This window comes from Camelus bactrianus, chromosome 6, assembly GCF_048773025.1.
Source record: "Camelus bactrianus isolate YW-2024 breed Bactrian camel chromosome 6, ASM4877302v1, whole genome shotgun sequence".
Taxonomy (NCBI): Eukaryota; Metazoa; Chordata; class Mammalia; order Artiodactyla; family Camelidae; genus Camelus; species Camelus bactrianus.
Genome location: NC_133544.1, coordinates 3066736 through 3088402, shown reverse-complemented (window position 1 = coordinate 3088402; position 21667 = coordinate 3066736). Strand labels below are relative to the sequence as shown.

Here is a 21667-nt window from a genome sequence, read left to right as displayed (position 1 = left end):
CTCTCTCTGAGGGATAAGGTTACAGGTCTCTCACTATCCACATTAGATATATTCTGTAGTGACATTACTATTTTATTTAAAAGCAACAATAGAAAATAAAGACTCCAGGGGAAAAAGGCGGTAGGGGTGAAATGGCAAAATGTTGATCACTGTTGAAACTCGGTGATAGATACACATGAACATTCACTCCATTATTTTCTCTACTTCTGGCATGCTTAACATTTTCCATAAAAAAGTGAAGCCAAAACAGCAAAACCAAAACCTCCTCCAGGTGATCCTCTAGGTCCATGCCACCTTCTGACTCGCCAGAACAGAAATGACTTTCAGGAGACCCTGGGAGCCGTGAGATGAACATGGTCAAAAACCACCAGGAAGGACTCCCAGCCAGGAGCAGCCGCGGAAGACACTTACAGGAGCAGGAAAAGCACCTGTCTTGTGCAAAGCCCACGACTCGGGGCTCATCCGTTACGGCATCCAGTAAGCACTGTCCCAATGTGCCTGAGACACAGATATCATAATTTATAAAACAAACAGAATGATAAGCTTTGAGAATCTGTATTTGCAGGATTTCACATGAAAAGTCAGCTTTTCATAAACATTCAGCAACTTCACTTACAAAAATTCAAGCTACATAGAATTTCTCTGGACGCATGTTTATGTTTGTCTGAGGTTTTACCCCACTTGTGAATTACTACAGCAGCCACCACTGTCTGAGACACAGATATCATAATTTATAAAACAAACAGAATGATAAGCTTTGAGAATCTGTATTTGCAGGATTTCACATGAAAAGTCAGCTTTTCATAAACATTCAGCGACTTTACTTACAAAAATTCAAGCTACATAGAATTTCTCTGGACGCATGTTTATGTTTGAGGTTTTACCCCACTTGTGAATTACTACAGCAGCCACCACTGTCCCCTGGATGCTGGCAGAAGACACAGCCTCTGGGCTCACAGGGGGCTTTATTACTCATGGTACCACAAGGCATGCGAGCATCAGAGTACCTGCGCTGGTTCCCCATACCCTGACGTCCCGCAGGGCGACAAGATGGGCCCGGATGACACCTGCACATGCCATGGACTGCTTTACAGGAGGGACCAAGGGCCAATTGCCCAGCTCATCCTGAGCCCCCAAACCTGTGACTGTGACCTTACCTGGAAGCACAGTCTCTGCAGGTGTTATTAAGTTAAGGTGAGTGAAATGAGTACACCCTGGTTACCTGTGTGGGCCTGGAATCCAACAAGTGTCCTTATGGGAGACACATGGAACAAGCAGAGTGGTGGTTGGCTGCCACAGGCTGGAGGGAGGGGGAAAGGGAGCTGAACTGAGCGGGCAGAGTTTAAGTTGTGCAAGATAAAAAAGTTCTAGAGATCTGCTGTACAGCGATGTGCATACAACTGACAATACTGCACATTTAAAATTTTATTGAGAGGGTAGATCTCGTTATATGTTTTGTACCACAATAAAAGAAAGAGATACACACACAGACACAGACGAGGAGGCCATGTGAACACAGAGGCAGGGGCTGGAGGGAGGGATGTAACCACAAGCCCAGGACCACCAGGTGCCCCCAGAAGCTGGAGGAGGCGAGGAAAAGTCCCCCAGAGCCCTCAGGAGCGCAGGCCTGCTGACACCGTGATCCCAGACAGTGGGCCTCCAGGACTAGGAGAGAATCCATTTCTGTTCTATTAAAGCCATCAGATTTGTGGCAACTTGCTGTGGGAGCCCTAAGAACTTAACGTCGAATGTAACTGATTTTTTTTTTAAATTTAAGGAAAACACTCATTAATTTTTTTCATTAAAGGAAAAAGACTTCCTGAGCATAATAATGTAAGAAGTCACTCAGAAAAGGCTGATTTATTTGACTACGTAAAAATTTAAAACTCTAGCACCTCAAGAAACACCTTAAAAATGTTAAATAAATTTTGAAAAAGCCACACAAAGGAGTACTATATGGCAGATAAAAAGGAATAAGGCAGCTCTTTAGCTTCTGACAGGGAATCACCTTTTAAGATAAATTATTAAATGAGAAGGATACATTAAAGGGCAGCATGTAAACTGTTAACATTTCTTTCAAAAAGTTCACACACTGTGTCAGGCGGAACAATGTCCGTGTCCTAGTCCCTGGAACCCATGAGCGCCAGGCTGCAGGGCAGAAGGGAGGTAACCGCTAAGGGTGCTGAAGAGCCGACCTGAAAAGGAGGAGATGATCTTGGTTCACTGGAGGGGCCATGTGCTCAGTCACAGGCACTCACACGAGGCAGAGGAAACAGAGACTGGAAGAGGTGACACCGTTGGGGCTGAGGAGGGAGGAAGGGGCTACAGGTCAAGGAGTGCAGGAGCCTCTAGAAGCTGGAAAAGACCAGGAAGCAGACCCTTCCCTGGAGTCACCAGAAGCAGCCAGCCCAGCCAGCAGAAGGATCCCAGTCCAGAGAAACGCACTTAAGTTGTGTTGTTTTAAGCCACTGAGTTTGTGACAATTTGTTATAGCAGCTGTAAAAAACACACACACTCACAGTTATGCTCATCTACACACAGAAAGAACTGGAAGGAACACAAGAAAGTGCCAACAGTGGTTACTGAGGGAAGGAGTCCAGATGGCTGGGGGCTGGAAACAAAAGGGAGACTCACTTTTCACTCTATGTCCACCTGTGCTTTTTTTATATTATACTTCATATACATAATAATTTTTTTAAAGAAATTAAAAACAGTTTAACGGATGAGAGAGATTTTCTTCATGATTCCTGTAAGAAAAATAGATTATGAGATTAAACACTAAGTATATTTATTTTTATATATCATTTTAAAGAAAATGGTGATCCATGAAATAAAATAAATCACAAAAAATTAAAAGTAAAAAGACATAAGGTATCACTTCACACCTACTAGAATGGCTAGATTCAAAAAGACAGATAATAACAAGTGTTGGCAAGGATGTGGGTAAGTGGGAACTCTCATATGTCGCTGGTGGAAATGCAAAATGGTGCAGCCACAGTGAAAAACAGTTTAGCAGTTCTTCAAAACATTAAACAGAGTCCCATGTGACCCAGAACTCCTCTCCTAGGTGTACACTCGAAAAAAATGAAAACATATGTCCAAACAATAACGTGTACACAAATGTTCACAGAAGCGTTATTTGTAATAGCCAAAGGTGGAAACAACCCAAATGGCCATCGACTAATGAATGGACAAACAAAACATGGTCTATCCATACAATGGAAAATTATTCAGCCACAGAAACAAGCTACAACGTGGCTGAACCTTGAAAACATCATGCTAAGTAAAAGAAGCCAAGCACAAAAGGCCATTTATATGAAATGTCCAGAAAAAGCAAATCCGCAGACAGAACGAGCGGATTAGTGGTTGCCTAGGGCTGGTGGAGTGTGGGGGAAATGGGGAATTACTGCTAATTGACACAGGTTTCTCTGGGGGATGATGAAAGTGTTTTAACAGATTATGATGATGGTTGCACCACTCAGCATAAATACCTAAAATCATTGATTTGCATACTTTAACCAAGGGAACCTAATAGTAGGTAAATTACACCTCAGTAAAGCTGCTGAAACAGACAAATAAATCTGAGGTGTCAGAAGTGAGAACAGTGGCACCCTTGGAGGTGGCGTGATTGGGACGGGCCGAGGGGACTTCCAGGATACTGGGGATGCTCTGCTTCTCGATCTTGGAGCAGGTTATGTGGGCATGTTCACTTTCTGAAAAGTAAACAACCCGTACTTACAATTTGTGCAGTTTTCTGTCTGTATGCTATACTCCAATATTAAAAATTAGAAGAAAAAAAGTAAGCCAAAGTTAGGAATAAGCAGAGAGTATGAGGAACAAAAGGGATATACACTAAAGAGTGCATTCAGAGAAAGGCAAACAGCCTGCGAAACCGTGTGAATGTCAGTACACTCATGTCCGCCGAGCCCCAGAGCCGCTTTCCCTGTGGTTCTGGTTCCGAGGAGAGCCAGATCTTCCTGCTCTAAGCCCGTCCTCAACTGACTGTTACAACACAGCGCCATACTGTGAAGCGTGGTGACACTTACTGGCCCTCACACCTGAAGCCGACTAAAACAATCTCATGAATGAGAACAAAGCTCAAGGGCCACTCACATTCCTCAACAGGCCCCTCACAGGAGACTAGCTGCCCCGCCGTGCTTGCTCAGAGCCTCTTTTGGTCCTGAAACACGTCTCCATCTATTTCCCAGACGGCCTCTTTGTCCCAAACGAAAACCCTCTGGGGAGGACTGCCAGCCCCAACAGTAATATTGCTTGGTCCTGGCAACCTACAAGAGTTGGAGGTAAAATACAAGACACTGAGACAAAGAAACATAAAAAACAACAGCCAAAACAAAGACTGCTTGGGGCGAGGAAATATTATTTTACTATTAAGACCATTCCATTCCTACATGAGGAAATCAGTACACCAAAAGTCTTCAGGCCAGACCTCAACAGAAGCCAAGCCTGGAGGCTGGACTGTGTCACGAGTTGGGAGAGGGTGGACCAGCAGACCCGGAGGGCCAACCCGCACAGGGGTGGCAGGGAAAGCTGCCTGAGGCTGCTGAATCTCCAGACTAGCATTTTCCAAACTGAGTCCCACAGAACACTAGTGCCCCTCAGACACTAATGGGCAGTCCAAAAAAGAGGGTTCCGTGAGCAAGGAAATGCACAGTTAAATAAAGAGAAACATGTTTGACTAAGGAATTCCTCTGCGCCTCTCCCTGAACATGCGGCATCTCCAGGGCATGGAGGAGCCTGGGGTGCACAACCAGGCCTGTCTCTGAAGCACACCAGTAACACCCTGTGACTGCTCCAGACCCCCAAATGGAAGACCTTCCAACTGAGCTATCAGAACCCTCTTAGCCAAGTCTTCCCTGAATAAACAACCGACTGACCCAGCTCCCGCGAGGCAGGGTTTCAAAGCCTTTTGGCCAGTGTTATGGCTCTCCCTACTCGCCCTCTAAGAGAAGCTGGCGCAAGTAAGGCAGGGGTCAGCCCAGTGGAGTCTTCAGGACAGACGTGTCAGAACCCTTGGGACAAAAACCAGAAGCTGTAACTTGCTTGACAACCACAGCTTAAGCTAAATCCCAGAGCCTCTCTAGAACCGGTAACCATCCCAGTAAGTCCGGGAACCAGACAAGTCAGATTCTTGGGTGTCTCTCCCGAGAAACTTCTTCAAAATAAACTGACCAAAGCACAGGCCCTGTGGCTTACCACTGATTTGTCCAGTTTGTAACCTTATAAAACGATTTTGACATATTTCATAAGGAGCCTCCCAACTTGAAACTTAGTAGGAAAATTCAACAGCCTGGCCTTTTTACTGGGTAATAAATCCTTCTGCCCTCAGGCAGACCCCCAACCCCGACCCACTGAACCCCACTCCCACCACTCGGGGCACAGCCCAGGGACAGCTGCTGCTCTCAACACAACACCGAACCTTTCCCCTCTCTTGGATGAACTAGACTGGAACGCCTGGAAATTTCCCTAAAAGGAGACACAGTCTATTCATTGTGCAGAAGAGTTCACAGGGCAGGCCTAAGACAGCTCTCCTTAGAAAGGTCTGCTGGCAAGGCTGTCCTTCGGCTGCCGTCTGGGAGCCTGGATTTGGGCGGGTTCCCACCATTCCCTAAATGGTAAGCGTGACTCACTGTCCCCAAGCTGTTCGTGCAAGCAACATGGCTTATGCTGAACCTGCTTTCCTTGTGGGCGCCCAGGATTTCGGTAAGTTCCGGAAGAGGGTTCCTTTGTCACCAGCTCCCAAAAAATATCCCAGCACTGGGTCTCTGACGAACTTCCCTAATAGAAAACGTTTCAGACGTGCTGTGACAGTGTGTTGCTGGAAGAATTAAGCCTGTCCTGTGTGACTCCACCTCCCCCAGAAGAGAACTCTTGGAAGCTTGTCTCATTTCCCCTAGACTTGGTCCCATGTCCCTTTTCCCTTTGCTAATTTTCCTCTGTGCCCTCTCACTGTATAAGTCACAAATATAGCCTGAGTCCTGGGTATCCTAGCAAATCAAGCAACCGAGGGGCGGCCTTGGGACCTGCCCCTCAACCCAATTCATACTATTCTTCAGTCTAAATGAATTAACTATCCCCAGTAGTCTGACTGCATCACTGTGGGTGTCAGTAAAGATTTATTAGCACCAGCTATGCACCAGGCACTGTGCCAGGCACGGCAGACAAAGATCAATGAGGCACAATCCCTGGCCTTGAGGACTCAGAGTGTGTCCCCACGCCCCCAATTTTAGGTCCTTTACTTAAAAAGAGAGGCCAGGAGAGAGAGCCATGCTTGTGTTTAGATAATATTAAAGGCCAAATTAAGGAGTAGACAGAGTATAAAACGGAGTACATGGTACTTAGATTCTAGTCTCCCAGGACCAACTTGGTAGGGGGGCCTTAAAGAGGATGTCTTTCCTCCTTCTGAACACGCCCCTGTCCTCTGTCCCAGACCTGCTCCTGGTCCACGTGCACCTTCTCTCCATGAGGCCATAAGCCTCTTAAAGGCAAAGTCCACGAACTGTTCTCTTTCGTGCCCTGTACATACTCAACAAATGACTCAAAGAGGAAATACCAGGTCACATGTCCAATAATCTAGTATTACAGGGGGAACGGAACTTCACTAACAGCTGAATCACGAAATTATTACTGTTGACTAATTGGCAACCAATCCTTTTTTATTCATCTTTGTCTTTGTATGTGGGGTATTTCCGACCACAACGAGAGAGAGAGAGAGAGAGAGAGAGAGAGAGAGAGAGAGAGAGAGAGAAAGACGGAGGGCGAGAGCGAGCTGTTGTCCCTTAGGTAACTTCCTTTCCCAGGTCAGACCATCCCTATAAACACAATAGTGAGATTAAAAGGGTAAGAAGGATAAAATGGCTGGAATCCTTCTAAAATTACCTTCTAAAAGTTTCATAGTCCTCCAATTAAACTGTATTTTAGAATATGTTTTTCCTAATTACATGCCAAGAAATTATGCACGAGGTGAATTCGGCCGACTAGGCCCCAGGAAACATAAAAACAAAGCCAAGCTGGACGATCACAGCTGACACTGTTGTGCACTTACCATAAGTCTGGCACCATTTTTTAAAATAAATTTAAATTTTAGAAGAGTTTTAGACTTGCAGAAAAATTGTGAAGACAGGATAGAGAATTCTCATATATGCTACACCCAGTTTTCCCTATTATGAACATCTTAAATAGTATGATACATTTGTCCCAGATTATACAAGTTAGTGAACTATCTGATACATGGCTATTAACCAAAGTCCACCCTTTATTCAGATTGCCTTAGTTTGTACCAAACACCTCTTTCTGACTCAGGATCCCATGTGGACACCAGATTACATCCAGCTGTTGTGCCTCCTCTGGCTCCTCTTGGCTGTGACTGTTTCCCAGTTTCCTGGTTTCGTAACACTGACAATTTTCAGGAATGCTGGTCACGTGAGTTGTAAGATGTCCCTCGACTGGAATTTGTCCTGATTAAAGATGGGCTGCGGGTAGGGAGCTGAAGTGCCATTGCATCACGGCAAGGACGCACACACCAGCAATGTGACTTGTCACCTCAGGCTGAGGCAGTGTCCGTCGGGTTTCTCCACTGCAGTGACTCTCTCTTGACCCCTCTTCCACACCATCCGCTCTGGGAGAAGTCATGTTCCACACTTAAAGAATGAGCAAGAATGTTCCCCTCTTTGAGGGCGGAGGAGCTACACAAATGCTCAGAACTGTTCTACAAGGGAAGCCTGTCCGTCTCGCCATCTACTTACCCAGTCACCTGCACCCGCGTGCGCCCGGGGATGGCTGTTCCATACTCTGTGATAAGCCAGTACTACTTCATCGTGTCGCTTCAAATGGTTCAGGCTCTGGCCTTTGGAGAACTTTCAGTTGGCCCCTGTGTCCCTTAGACATGCCCCCATCAACAAGGGGTGTGCTGGCTGGTTGGCTGGAGTAGTCTCCACTTTCTGGCACTACAAAATCTTGTGTATTTCCTGTTTCAGTCCTAGGATCAGTCACTTCTCCAAGGAGCCCTGGTTCCTTTTACTGGAGAACGACATTTGTTAAACTCTAGGTGTGAGGCTCCACTTTTCACTTCATGACCTGAATAACCCCACGCAACAAGGACCTGTTAGCCTATCTTACAAATGAGGCACTGGGAGGTTAAGCAGCCGGCCAAGGTCACGTCAGTGAGCACGAGGGCAGGGCTTTCAACACAGGGAATCTGCCTCCAGAAGTCACGTCCCAACCACACAGCCAGGGCTGTCTCCCACGAGCAGGACACTGCCGAGGAGATGCAGACGAAGCCCCACAAATGTACTTCCAAGGGCAGTGCCCACAGTAACTGACACTTTCCAAAATAACCAGTTCAGCTGACACGGTCCATGAGAAAGGCAGGATTTGGGAACCCCCCTGCCAGTAGTGGAGGGACACGGTCTGCAGTGTGAGGGACAGTGAAAGCACAGACTCCAGCTGTGACTGGTGCAACCTTCATGACAACCACCACAGCCATGCTTGGTCTTTCCTTATCTGTAACTTTCAAACCTTGTGACACAGTCAGTCCATCAGGCAATCTAGTCACTCAACACTCCCTGACAATGTCTACACTGAGCGGTAACAGCGGGCCTTTTATAACAGTAGACAGTCGCTTAACAAACAAAGTGGGAACAACTGGTTCTTAAAACTCCGGTTAAAACACATCCACTAGAATGTCAAAAATTTAAAAGACTGAAAATACCAACTGTTGGTGAAGATGTGGAGTGAAAGGATCTCTCATACGTGGATAATGGATTGAAAAATGGTATAGCCACTTGAGAAAGCAGTGAGGAAGCTTCTTGCAAAGGTAAATATACACTTCCAACCCAATCCAGCAATTCCACTCCTAGGCATCTACCCCAGAGAAATGAAAACACATGTTCACACAAAGACTTGTACACGAAGGATCACAGCAGCATTATTCACAATAGCCAAAAACTGGAAACACCTGAATGTTCACTAACTGGTAAGTGAATAAACAAATTGCAGCATATGCATAGGCTGGAATTCCACTCAGTGATAAAGAGGACCAAACCACTGACATGGCACCGCATGCGGGAAGCTCAAAAACATGCTTCATGGAAGAAGCCAGATTCAAAAAACCCACATACATTTATATACACATTTACTACATTTCATTTATATAAAATTCTAGAAAAGGCAACACTTTAGCAATGGAAAGCAAATCAATGATCCCTGAAGCCAGGGGTAAGGGGAGGGGAGTGATTGCAAAGGGGCCCAAGAGAATTTTTGGGGAATGACAGAAAGGTTCTTTTGCAGGGAGGTAATTAGGGTTATTTATTTATTTATTTATTTTTAATGGAGATGCTGGGGATTGAACCCGGGACCTCATGCATGTTAAGCACGCACTCTACCACTGAGCTATATACCCTCCCCCGCAAGAGGTTCTGTATCTTGATGGTGGAGGTGAAGACACTACTGCCAATATTTGCCAAAACTCAACAGACTGTACTCTTAAAATACGTGAATCTTACTGTGTGCAAATTATACCTCAACAAAGCTGATAAAACTGGGAGATTTCACATTAAAAAATCCAAATTAGATCCTTATTCCACAATACACTTAAATATTGGTAAATAGTGGTTAAAAAGCTGAATGTAAAAATCAAACTAAAAGAAAATGCACTCATATATTTACCAGCCAATCAGATGGAGATGACCTTTTAACAAAGTTCAGTGAAGCCACAAAGAAGGAAGACCCAGAAGTGAGCCCAGCCACACATTTTAAGGTGTTTATAGCAAAAGCTTCACAAACAAAATGTAAAGGCAAACTACAATCTCAGAAAATGTTTGCAACCAATATGAAAATAGCTAATATATTTAATTATAAAAACCATTTACAAATAAGTAAGTGAAATACTAATATCTCTCAAAGACAAAATGGACAAAAGGGCACAAGATGATTTACTCAGGAGATAAAAATGGCCAGTAAGAAAAACTCCTAGTATTCAAAGGAATACGTAGTTTAAAATAATTGCTTTTTTAAAAAAATGAGACTCTTCCATCTATCAAATTGGCAGAAGTTTGCAACATGTGTGTTCAACACAGGAACAAGACTGTGGTGAGGTGGTGGCCACATGACACAGCACAACTAACTGCGAAACCAACATTTTCAACGTAGCACAAGACCACTGAAGACATCACCTCCCCTGTGGAGGTGCACCTCGCGGGGAAAGGGGAGTGTCACAGACTCTCATTTTCCGCCTATCATTTCTGTATTGTATGAATATTCTACAATAAACAAGAATTACTTGTTCAAGTAGGAAAAAACATGTTAGAAAGAGTCCACATCCTTTGGTTTCTATCCCAAGGATATCATCAGACACAAACAACAGTTAGAGACAAAGATGTTCGTCACAGTCCTACAACAGCAAGGATGCTAAAAACTTAAATATTCAATGTCAAGAAAATGATCTATCAATTATGGAATAGCCACAAGCTGAAATATTATGGAGCCATTAAAAACAATATGCTTTAAAATCAACGAGTTTAAAATCAACTCTCTTAACACTACAAGAGCGGTTTAAAGGGAGACAGACGTGACGTTCCCAGCAGGGAAGAAGCCCAGTCACTGAAAGGCGGGTGGTGGACTGAGAATTCAGATCTGAGAAGAGAGGAGGGATGAATTTTACACAACAAATTCCAATTTTTGTTTCATCACAGATAAGTTAAGCAGACTCACTTAAAAACAATCAACTCTGAATTTTAAAGTGGTTACAAACTCCAAGTGTGCGCCAACACACTAGGCTGGCTCCAGGTCACATGACCAGCAAGCAATGGTGGGATCCACAGCCCCAGATGCGGCTGCGGTAGATAGAGTTGCTTCTTCCTCTGTGGCTCGTCCAACAGACAGAAGGTCTGGGTATAAAACCAGGATGAAAGACAGCTAAGAGAAAAAGAGAAGCATCCCAGGGAAAACGCTTAGGGAAGGTGTCTTCCTATTCTCTCCAATAGGATCTGCCATATCTTCACAGACCCTAATTAGATGAGAAACAAGAGGATCACAGAGAACAACACAAAGCTATGCTAGTGAAAAAAAAAAAAAATCCAGCCCCACATTGCTGGGAACAGAGGAAGCAGCCACTCAAAAACAAACAAACCCAAAAACCACCCAGACTCAAGGACAGAGAAAAGTTTAAGAACATATGTATGAAAAGGGTAGACAGGAGGACAAGTAAGTCTGTTCACATTCATTAAGGTTCTATTCACTTTTACCAAACCAAGGCTTGTTTCAGTGGAATTTAAGCCATCTTTAAAGTGTGACAGTGGACCCAGTACCTCCTCTTAAAAAAAAAAATAAATAAGTAAATAAACCTAATTACTTCCCTCTCCCCACAAAAATAAATAAATAAAATTATTAACATGCGACAGTGGAGATCAAATTCACTTTTTGTGAAATTCAAAACTCGTCACACCCAAATCCAAACATTTGTACTCAAGCACTGCTTCTAAAGGTCTTAATCAAGGTAGGTGATAAGCATCAAGAACTAGGGGGCTTCACCAGCAGAGGGGTGAAAAGAATAAGAGGGGGTTAACTACTGAATACAACTCTCGATTAGAGTTTAAAGGAAGAGGATTCAGCTTCTAAATTCCACTCTCGTTGACAGATCATGTAATTCAAACCAAATTACTAAAACAAAGTCAGGAACCTTCAGTAAAAATGGCTGTACGGAATTAAGTACTTGGTGTAGTGAGGAAAACTGTGACCTGAATTACCAAACATGAAAACACAAAAGGATATAAAATTATTTATAAACTCATAAAAAATGCTGATCATTTTTTTAATGTATAGAAATACTGAATCACTATGCTGTGCACCTGGAACTAACACAGTGTTGTGGGTCAATTGCACTTCAAAAAAATACTTATAAAATTTCTAAATTTCGATTGCACCCTTTAACCCATTTAAGTCCACTGCTAGGAATGTATGCCATTGATAAACATGAAGCACTACTCAAAGATCTACGTTCAAACATCCTCACTGAAGCATCACCCTAACAAGTTATAGTACAACACAGTTAATATAATCATATCTAGTTTTAGAACAAATACATATTCACACACACACAATATGCCCAGAAAATTTATGGAAATACATCTAAGGAAATGTTAACCAGGACTGACTCTGCCACGTAGGGAAGGATCCTGAGGCTAATTTCACCTTTCATGGTTTGAATTTATCACAAGCCTACACTACTTTTACCTGATTTTATTTAAAAAGAAAAAGTTGCTAGTTGATGCATCTATTTATAAAAGAAGAAGTTGATGTGCACACGAGGAAGGAGAGCACGGAGCAAGGTTATCTGAGGTAATTCACAACTTTCATTCTATAAAAATACTGGCATTTATGTGGGACAGAAAGCTTAAACCTCACTGCAATTACAACAGATAATTTTTAAAATTCTGTGATATAATAGCAAACTGTTACTATCTCCACAACCTGTAGTTTTTTCTCTTTTTATAGGTATGTTTTGAGTAAGCCACTAAAAAGTTCAGGCAGGAAAAAAATCAGTACTCCCACTAGGTTAGGTAAGGGTACATTTTTTCAAATATCTGACTGTTATTTGTCATTCTTTCTCTTTTCCATCCCTGCCTTCCATCCACTGGGATAGCAAATACTAACTCAGTCACATTTTACCACTTACCAGACACTATGGTAAAAGCTTTACAAAGATTATCTCATTTAACTTTGAAATGATCCTCTGTGACTTCCTGTTCTGGAATATTCTCTCCACTGTTAACTATTTGTTAAGCATTTAATTAATGATCAGGACAAATCTGAAGGACCATCGGTTACACCAGTTCTCTGACTGGATTTTAAGGTAAAGGAAAGGAGAATAAAGATGTACCGTTAAACCAAGTGATTAAAACCACCAAAATGGCCATCTAAAAGAACATATTAAACAATACTTGATATAGTCTTTAAAAACCTAGAAGTTTAAAGCATATAAATCATAAAATGCAAATGCTAACATATAACAATGTGCATAGATGCATATATATAGATGCTAAGATTAGTGTTTTTAGAAAGGGGGATAGATACACGTTTATTTCTGCATATATACATACACATATATATACAGACACAAAAGAAATTGTTACGAGTGGTTGACTCTAGGAAGAGGGGCATGAAGGGTGTAAGAGGCCAAGGTGACCAAATGGAATGATCAAATGATCAAACCAAGCTTCAACAGAACTGCGCCATGCTGACCTTGGGCACTCTAGATGGGACACACTGACAAGGACACAATTTCACCTATGACGTGTCCCTGACAAAAATATTTAAGCTAAAGCTATTGATGAGGAAACAGACAAAACACGTGGCCTGCGTTCTCAAAAAATGTCATCATCAAAGACATGAAAGGCAAGACACTGTCAGATTAAAGGAGACCAAAGAGATATTACAACAAAATGCAGTTTGCGAACCTAACAGTGGCCGAGCTGATTCTTTGGGGTTTCGAACTTGAATCAGTTGCTATCTAGCGACTGACAGATTAATTTTAGCTTCTATTTTCTGCCATTTTCTTACTGCAAAACACTTATCTATCCCCTCAAAAACCATTCGGTATGTCAAAATCATGATGTGTTCTAAGATTTCCTTTAAGGAACAGAATCTGTATGGAATTTTCTCCCCCAAACCTCCAAGTCATAAATAGCCGAAGACCCTCCACCCCCACCCCTTTCCATCAGCACCAGACGACAGAGCTGACCTCTCTCACAAGCTCCAACTGTAAATGGTTATTACATGTCATAGTCAGGTTCTGATACATGGAAATAGCAATCATACTAAACAAGAAAATTAGAGAAAAAATGCAATTTGTGATTTTTGACTGGGATTCTGGAAAAAATAAAAAGCACCTGTAATGGATATTATTGGGATAACTGGGAAATTGTGACATACAGACTGCATATTACATAACAGTATCGTACCATGTTATTCGTGCTGTGATTATGTAGGAGAATGTTCTTGTTCTTAGCAGACACCTGCCGAATTATTAGTGGTGAAATGTAATGATGTCTACAGTTGACTCCTAAAAGGCTCAGCAAAAATAAACACATAATTTAGAGAAAGAGAAAATACCAGAGCACAACTGAGGAAGCACACAGACAAGGCAGAATGGTGCCCTGGAGGAGAGGTTTACAGACATTCAGGGCACTCTTCTCGTAACTTTTCTGTAAATTTGAAATTTTTCAAAATAAATAACTGGGAAGGAAAAAAGAATACAGTAAAACAAAAATGTGTACATAAATTCACACAATGAGTAGAAGCGTAAAGCCGTTTGTAGACCTTGTATTCTAACTACCGCTTTGGGTGCATTAATGAAAAAGCTAAACATGTGAACAACATCTAACAAATAGGAAGGCCTTGTAAAGGATGAGATGAATTAATTGTTTTAAACATCTCTATTACACACTTTATGCCATATATAACTTACCAATTGACAATTAGCAATACAATGCAAATTTAACATTACAACTACACCTAACATAATTTAATCTTTTCACAGCAAAAGACGTTGGAATTTTTCTGCATCTCTGGCTCACAAGCATAACTGACAATTATATCTCTACAGTAATGTAAAACAAAACAAAAAAAAAGCCCATTCTACTTGGTTGCACTTGTATTGCCCATAATCCACAAATGGAAGCACAGGTAAATGTTCTTACCCGTTACATTTTCAAGGATGACTATTTCATTTCCCAACTTTCCAGTAACACTCTTTCATTTCACTAAAAGGTTGTTTCAAAATTCCTATAAGAGAGTTCCGATAAAAACACTACTGTCTGATCCGAAAAATAATAATAAAATAAAATACACAGCCAGCTTTCTTCTCAACTGTTTACTAAACCTATGTCATTAAAAGGCAGGAAGCCACACGGTAACCGCTCATTACAATTACTGCCGAATGTTCAAGAAAAGAATCTCAGGTTCAAGACAGCATTCAAAAAAACATTTTTTTTCACTCAACTCTCAAAACTCTAACATAACCTCGCACCAAAATAAGCCTCGCGGGGCTCGGGTCGGCGCTGTGAGGTCCCCATTGCCCGCAGAGCCGCCGCGGCCCCTCGGTGTGTTCGGGGGCGCGGCTCCGGACCGCGCAGGAGGTCCGGGGTTCCCCCCTCTCGGCGCCTCCCACGCCCGCCGAGGGCCGACCCGCCCGCGCCGCCCGCCCCTCCCCGCCCCCACTCAACTCTTCATCCTGGATGCGGGAGTCGGCGACAGCCCTCTGCCGATGCCGGATAGAGAATAAAGGGACAGAAAGGGTGGCCCTCTGGCTTTCACTCCTCCGAGGCAGGGTCCCAAAGTAGGACCTCCGCGGTGGTCCCTCGATGAAGAGAGCGTTAGGATCCGGCCGCCATGTTGTATCCTTGTCACCCTAGCAACCGTCAGGCCCTAAGCGCCCCGAAACCGCCGCCCGCGCGTGCGCGAAACGACCGGCCCTCGTGCGTCGGCCCTACTCATACGCGTGCGTACTGCGGCCCGCCTCCGCCGTCCAGTTGCTAAGCAACCCCCCTCGCCGCTTTAAGTACGAAATTCCCAGCCTTCGAGAGGAGTCCTTTGCCGGAATCGCTGTTCCCAGCCGCCCTGAGAATTTAGCGAGTTGGGACCTAATGTCCGGACGACAGCCTTGAGCTTTACCTGGACTGGGGACACACTAAATAATTGTCAATGGACACCTGTTCTTTGCAGTCTTATTCTACAGCTGAACATCCACTAACTAGTCTGGTGCATAGCGGTACATTTTTAAGTTTTTCTTTTTAATTAAACAGACGTTTATTGAGCGCCAAGCGCTCCTGCGGCCCTTGGGGATTAAAGGAAAACAGTGTGGACAAGGTCGCTGACTTCTTGAAACTTATATTCTACCAGAAAGTTGAAAGAATGAACATATGAAAATATGATACGTGCAAATATGATAACTGAGCAAGACAGCAGCCTAGTCCCCAAGGAACTGACTATGCAATAAAAATAACGACCTCTGTACATTGGTAGGGAATTTTATGAAGCTTATTTCATCCCCACAACTACTTCATAAGATTCGGTATCCCTGTTTTTTCTTCCCCATTAATGTTTGAAATTTAAAAAGTAAAATATCTGTTGTTTAAAAAAAAAGTACAGAAGTATACAGAGTGAAATTGAAGTAATCCCTTCAAAGCACGTTCATCCTTCTCACTCCTCATCCTCCCCAGAGTTGCCCACTGGCAACAGTTGGGTGGCGAATGTTCAGAATTTCTGGGTATGAATTTGGACAGATTTCCCCCATAATTGAAAATCATAGTTATTCTCCTATAACTTGCTTTTTTCGCTTGCTAAATCGTAGTCATCTTTTAATATGAGCACATATAGAGCTGTTGTTCTCTGCTGCATAGTATTCCATAGGATGAATTTACTCTCACTTTTAAAAACCATTTCCCTATTAATATTTCCCATTTTTGCTATGTCAAATACTTCAGAAAATATCGTTGTGTGCTTTGAGCACACAAGTGACTATTTCTGTAAGAATTAATAGGTTACAAGGAATCTATAATTTAAATGTGGACTGATATTAAATCACCCTCCAAAAACACTGTACCAATGCATACAAGAGATCTGTATATGAATTCTCTTCTCCCCATTCTTGCATGGACACTGGCTATTACCTACTAAGATTAAGAAGCCACCTGGGAAAAGATTGAAACATAACAACATGAAATTTTTCACTTCATTATGGTTCCCAGCCCTCTCTCTTTCTCTCCCTCCAGGATATGATTCATCTCTCTTCCTCTTGCTGGAAACTTTCTCCTCTCTAAGCCCAGCGTAGGCCTCACCCCTACAGGTGAGCCCTTGACACTTCCAAAGCTGGCCTTAACATCTTTTACCCCAACCTACCATCCTCTGAGCCCATGTCAACCAAGGTCAAAACCATCTTCCCAGTCCCCCCACCCCCAACACTTCCCCCCTCCCTTTCTCCCTCATTCTCGGCAGATCCCTCAGTTTCCTACGGATCCCTCCTCCTTTTTCTACCCACCTTACTTCTCGCTGGTCTGAGCCTCCTCCTTCCAGCTTCATGGGGACCAGGTCTCCACAAACAGCTGTCAGTCACAGGATAAATCCAGACTTCTCACACCATGTACACTCTCCCTTCGCCTGAAATCTTCAGGCTCTAACCCCTCACCCACCCCATCTTCCTGCCATCCCCTCCTTTCACACTTTGTGCCCAAACTGGGTTTAGTTTAGATTATTTTCTTCCTCAAATAACCTTATATATAGAGACAGAGGTGAGGGGAGCACCATATATATGTATGTATGTGTGTGTAGATATATATATAGGGATATTTTTTAAATAGATAATGCATTCACAAGATTCAAGATTCAAAAATAATAAAAATAGAACAGAGCTGAAATCCTCACTCACACCCCTCTGCCCCCAGTTCCTCTCCCCATAGGTTAGGCAACCCATGTTATAAGCGGTCTTTTATTCTTTTTCTCCTTCTCCTTATACAGATGGTGCCATAGTATAGACTCTGCTCTGTATTTTGTATTTTTTACTTAACACTTTAACTTGGAGATTTCCCTGCACTGATATACAAAGAGCTTCTTTAGATTTAATGGCTATTCTATTTCATGGTTGCACCAACCCATATTTCGCTGGCCCCCTACTGATGGACATCTAGGTTGTTTCTAATGGTCTGATCTTTCAAACACTGCTACAGTGACCAGCCCTGAATATACATCATTTCCTATCTGTTCATTGTGCCCATAGGAGAAATTGCAAAACAATGCAATAAAACCAAACTAAAAATAGACTTATCATATGATCCTGGCAATCCCACCCCTGGGCATATATCCAGAGGGAACTCTAATTCAAAAAGATACATGCACCCCAATGTTCGTAGCAGGACTATATCCAGTAGCCAAGACATGGAAGCAATCTAAATGTCTGTAGACAGATGACTGGATAAAGAAGTTGTGGTATATTTATACAATGGAATACCACTCTGCCATGAAAAAGAATAAAATAATGCCACTTGTAGCAACATGGATTGACTTGGAGATCGTCATTCTAAGTGAAGTAAGCCAGAAAGAGAAAGGAAAATATCATTCATACGTGGAATATAAAAAAAGAAAGAAGACACTAATGAACTTATCTATGAAACAGAAACAGACTCACAAACATAGTAAACAAATTTATGGTTACCAGGTGGGGAAAGAGGTGGGAAGGAATAAATTGGGAGTTTGGGATTAGCAGATCCAAACTACTATATATAAAATAGGTAAACAACAAGTTTCTTCTGTACAGCACAAATAATTATATTCAATATCTTGTAGTAACCTATAGTGAGAAAGAATATGAAAACAAATATATGTATGTGTATGTATGACTGAAACATTATCTCGTACACCAGAAATAATTGACTCTTTGTAAACTGACTATACTTCAATTTTAAAAGAAAAAGAAAAAGAAAAGAAACTACACTGTGAGCTCTTCCAGGGAGGGCCCCACCCCTCACCTCTCACCCCTCCCAGCATGCACAGTGCTAGCAACCAGGCATGTAATTTATCTGCTCAAGAGATGCTTGTGAAATGGAACCAGCCTGTATCCTAGGAGCTCCGCTTTTAAAACTCTGCATGAACACGGCCTAATTATAGCCCCTGGAGCCTTTTGACTCATTCTAAAACTGTTCCTCAGACAGTGCACCCGGTGTACTAGCATTAGCTCTTCCCTAATTTCCAGTGTCAGGAGATTCAGCCACTGGGCTATGTTAAGCAGACAGTCTGTTTCCTTCTGCTGAGCATCTTAAGTAATGTTCAAACCAGGAAATGGTCAGAAGGTAGAAAGAAAAATTAGGAAGGAGAGAAATTTCAGACACACTAACCTTGGTAAGGTGGCAACATGCAAATCTCCATCTACCTACAGATATTAGAAATTAGATTTTTTTTAGAAAATAATAAGCGTATCAGAGGAAACAAAGCTTGAGCAGAAATATGAGAGAAGGAAGAGCAAGAACATTAGCCAATCAAATTAGCATGCAGAATGGTGGTTAACCGAGCATTGAAAACAAGGTCTAATGTGGCTGCAGAAACAGGTAAACCTCAGACCAGAGAGAAGTCCATGCACTTCTCTGACAAAATGGCACTTGGAACAGTAGCTTTTTTTTTTTTTTCAAGTGTAAGAGAGGTTTTCCTACAAGGAGGATGAAAATTTCTTGAAGTGGCAGAGGAGAGAGGATCATACTGGGTGAGCCCAACCAGGTTACAGGACCCCTGTTTCCTCATTCCTGTAGAATGGGAATAAACATATCCTCTCCAAATGGTGATGAAGATTCAGTGCGATGTCCATGGTGAACTGTACAATACTGTTTGATTTTTGCCTATAGTCTAACATAGGCCTGGCACAGAGTAGATGTTCGTTCATAAATGTTGTTGACCAATCAAAAACCATCATTGGAGGGTGGAGGCTAGCTCAGTGGTAGAGCGCATGCTTAGCATACATAGGGTCCTAGGTTCAGCGCTCTGTACCTCCATTAAAAAAAAAAAACAAACAAACATCATCAACTGCCCTGTCACTCCTCTATGACAAGGGGTAACCTGATTATCAATGAATATTGAGCACCTAGAAGAAACATTAACCTTTAATAGGGAGGAATTAAACAGGCAGATTCACAGGTTGTAGAAGCCATGTGGCCTGTTGTTGGGGACCCAGAGAGGGGAAGGGCTTTGCCAAGATCACCACTCACTGGTGGCCACCCTGGCCTCCGACCGAGTCTTCAGCTCCCTGTGCTTCTATGGCTGCCTCTTATCTCTAAAGGAGAACTTTGTAAAAGCTTTGCAATTAATGTACGCACTCTAAGGAAGTCCATTTTTTAAGCCTCTGGAACCAACAGCTCTGTTGTAGTAAACGAGGCGCAGCATCTGAAAAACCCTTCTGTTTGTCTGTTTTTCCTTTGTGTTGTGTAACAGCTTTGACATAGCACGTATTGTACAATGAAGCATTTCATTTCTGTTTTTTTCTCCCCTCTTTTTTTTTTTTCCAGACTCGACTAGCAAGATTTCCACTTCAATATTGAAAGTGTTTCGCTCTTTGTCTGTACACACCAGGGCCCCTAGTCAAATTTTAGAATGTACAAAGAAGGTAGGAGGAAAGTCAAGGAAATTGTCCAGGAGACAGACGAAAGAGAGAGGCCTGGAACGTCAAGGAGAGAAAGAAATTAGAGAACCAACCCAGAAGGTCTGACCTCTGAAGAATGATGTTCCAGAAAAAGAAGAGAGAATATAGAGTGGAAGAGACTGTTAAATCTCCTTCAGAAACACTCTTCATCAGAAATGCTGTTGGAGGGGGAGGGTTTAGCTCAGTGATAGTGCGCATGCCCAGCATGCGTGCTGTCCTGGGTTCAATCCCCAGACCTCCACTAAAGATAAATAAGTCGAATTGCCTACCCCTCAAAACAAACAAACAGCGAAAAAAGAAAGAAATGTTGTCAGGACGGAAGGACACTTAGCACAACGAATTTAACGTTTGTTCGGCAAGTATTTATGGAACACCTACGACGCGTCAGGCTCTGTTCTGGGAACTTGGGATCCTTGACTGAGGATGCAGGCAGAGATCTATGTGATCCTTACACAATCCAAGGGGCACCAAAGGTGGCCAGCAAACCACGAGAGGCTGGGGAAGGGGCGTGGAACAGGTTCTTCCTCAGAAACGTCCCAAGGAACCAAACCTGAGGACACCTCCAACTTGGACTTATGGCCTCCAAACCCATAGAAGAATAGTTCTGTTGTGTAAGTCACCCAGTTTGTGGGATTTTATTAGGGCAGCTCCAGGAAACTGGTACAGTGTCTCTTTTATTTTCAAACCAAAGTTTCCAATTTATAAACAGAATGACACATTTTTTAAGTCGAGTTGAAAGCAAATGGACTATTTAAAATCCAAGGCAGCCACCTGCACCAAACCCCCGCTACTGGACATTTAAAAATCCAAGTAAAAATACTCTGTACCATTTCATTCTGATCATGTACGGATATTTGCGTTTTCCTAAAACAAAGAATGAAAATCAGCACTTGTTTGTCTTGGAAGCCCTGTAAAATGGGGTGAGAATTGGCCGCAGGAGGTCAGAGGCATTTGGAGAGCAGCGCTGTGCAAGCCCCAGCCCAGCGCTGCATCAGGACCAGTCTCCTGGGAGCCCTGCCGCCGTGGTGGGAGCCGACTATGTAGGTTTCGGGTGCCCCCTACCGTCTGTATTTCGTCACTGCGTCTCCCCGGCCGCGGGTCCTGGCCTCCAGACTGCCTTGGCCAGGAGCGCCCCTCCCACTCGGGAAACGGGGCTTGGACCCCGGGCTAGACCTCTAAGGGACGACCTGTCAATTTAGCTTCATTCGACAAACCTTGATCGGCCACCTATCATGTGGTAGTCACTGTTCTAGGTGCTGGTGTTGCAAAATAGGGATTACTGCCCTCCGGGAGTTCACGGTCTAGGGATGGGAGACAGACAATAAACGAAATAAGCAAGCTATGAAGGAAACAAAGCAGGGGACGGCAGGGATTCTAGGTGAGGGCTGAGATTGTAAACAGGGTTTCAGTGAAGCCTCGCAGAATACGTGACATATAAGCAAAGACCTAGAGGAGATGAAGGAGGGAGAAATG

At 43.1% G+C, this 21667-nt stretch overlaps 1 protein-coding gene across 9 annotated transcripts in view; it reads right to left on the bottom strand.

Moving 5' to 3' along the window:
• Positions 1-15477, bottom strand: part of MOK (MOK protein kinase) — a 44771-nt gene extending 29294 nt beyond the window's left edge. For 2 of the 9 annotated variants that reach the window (XM_074365012.1, XM_045505767.2), the window contains exon 1: positions 15044-15142. In XM_074365012.1, coding sequence (XP_074221113.1) covers positions 15044-15089 — 46 coding nt within the window. In that variant the 5' untranslated portion in view covers positions 15090-15142. Of the gene's footprint in view, positions 1-13976; positions 14078-14714; positions 14800-15043; positions 15161-15239 lie in introns of those variants that run through there. The other 7 variants (XM_074365010.1, XM_074365011.1, XM_074365009.1 and 4 more) reach the window with 7 other exon arrangements.
• Positions 15478-21667: the final 6190 nt, after the last annotated feature.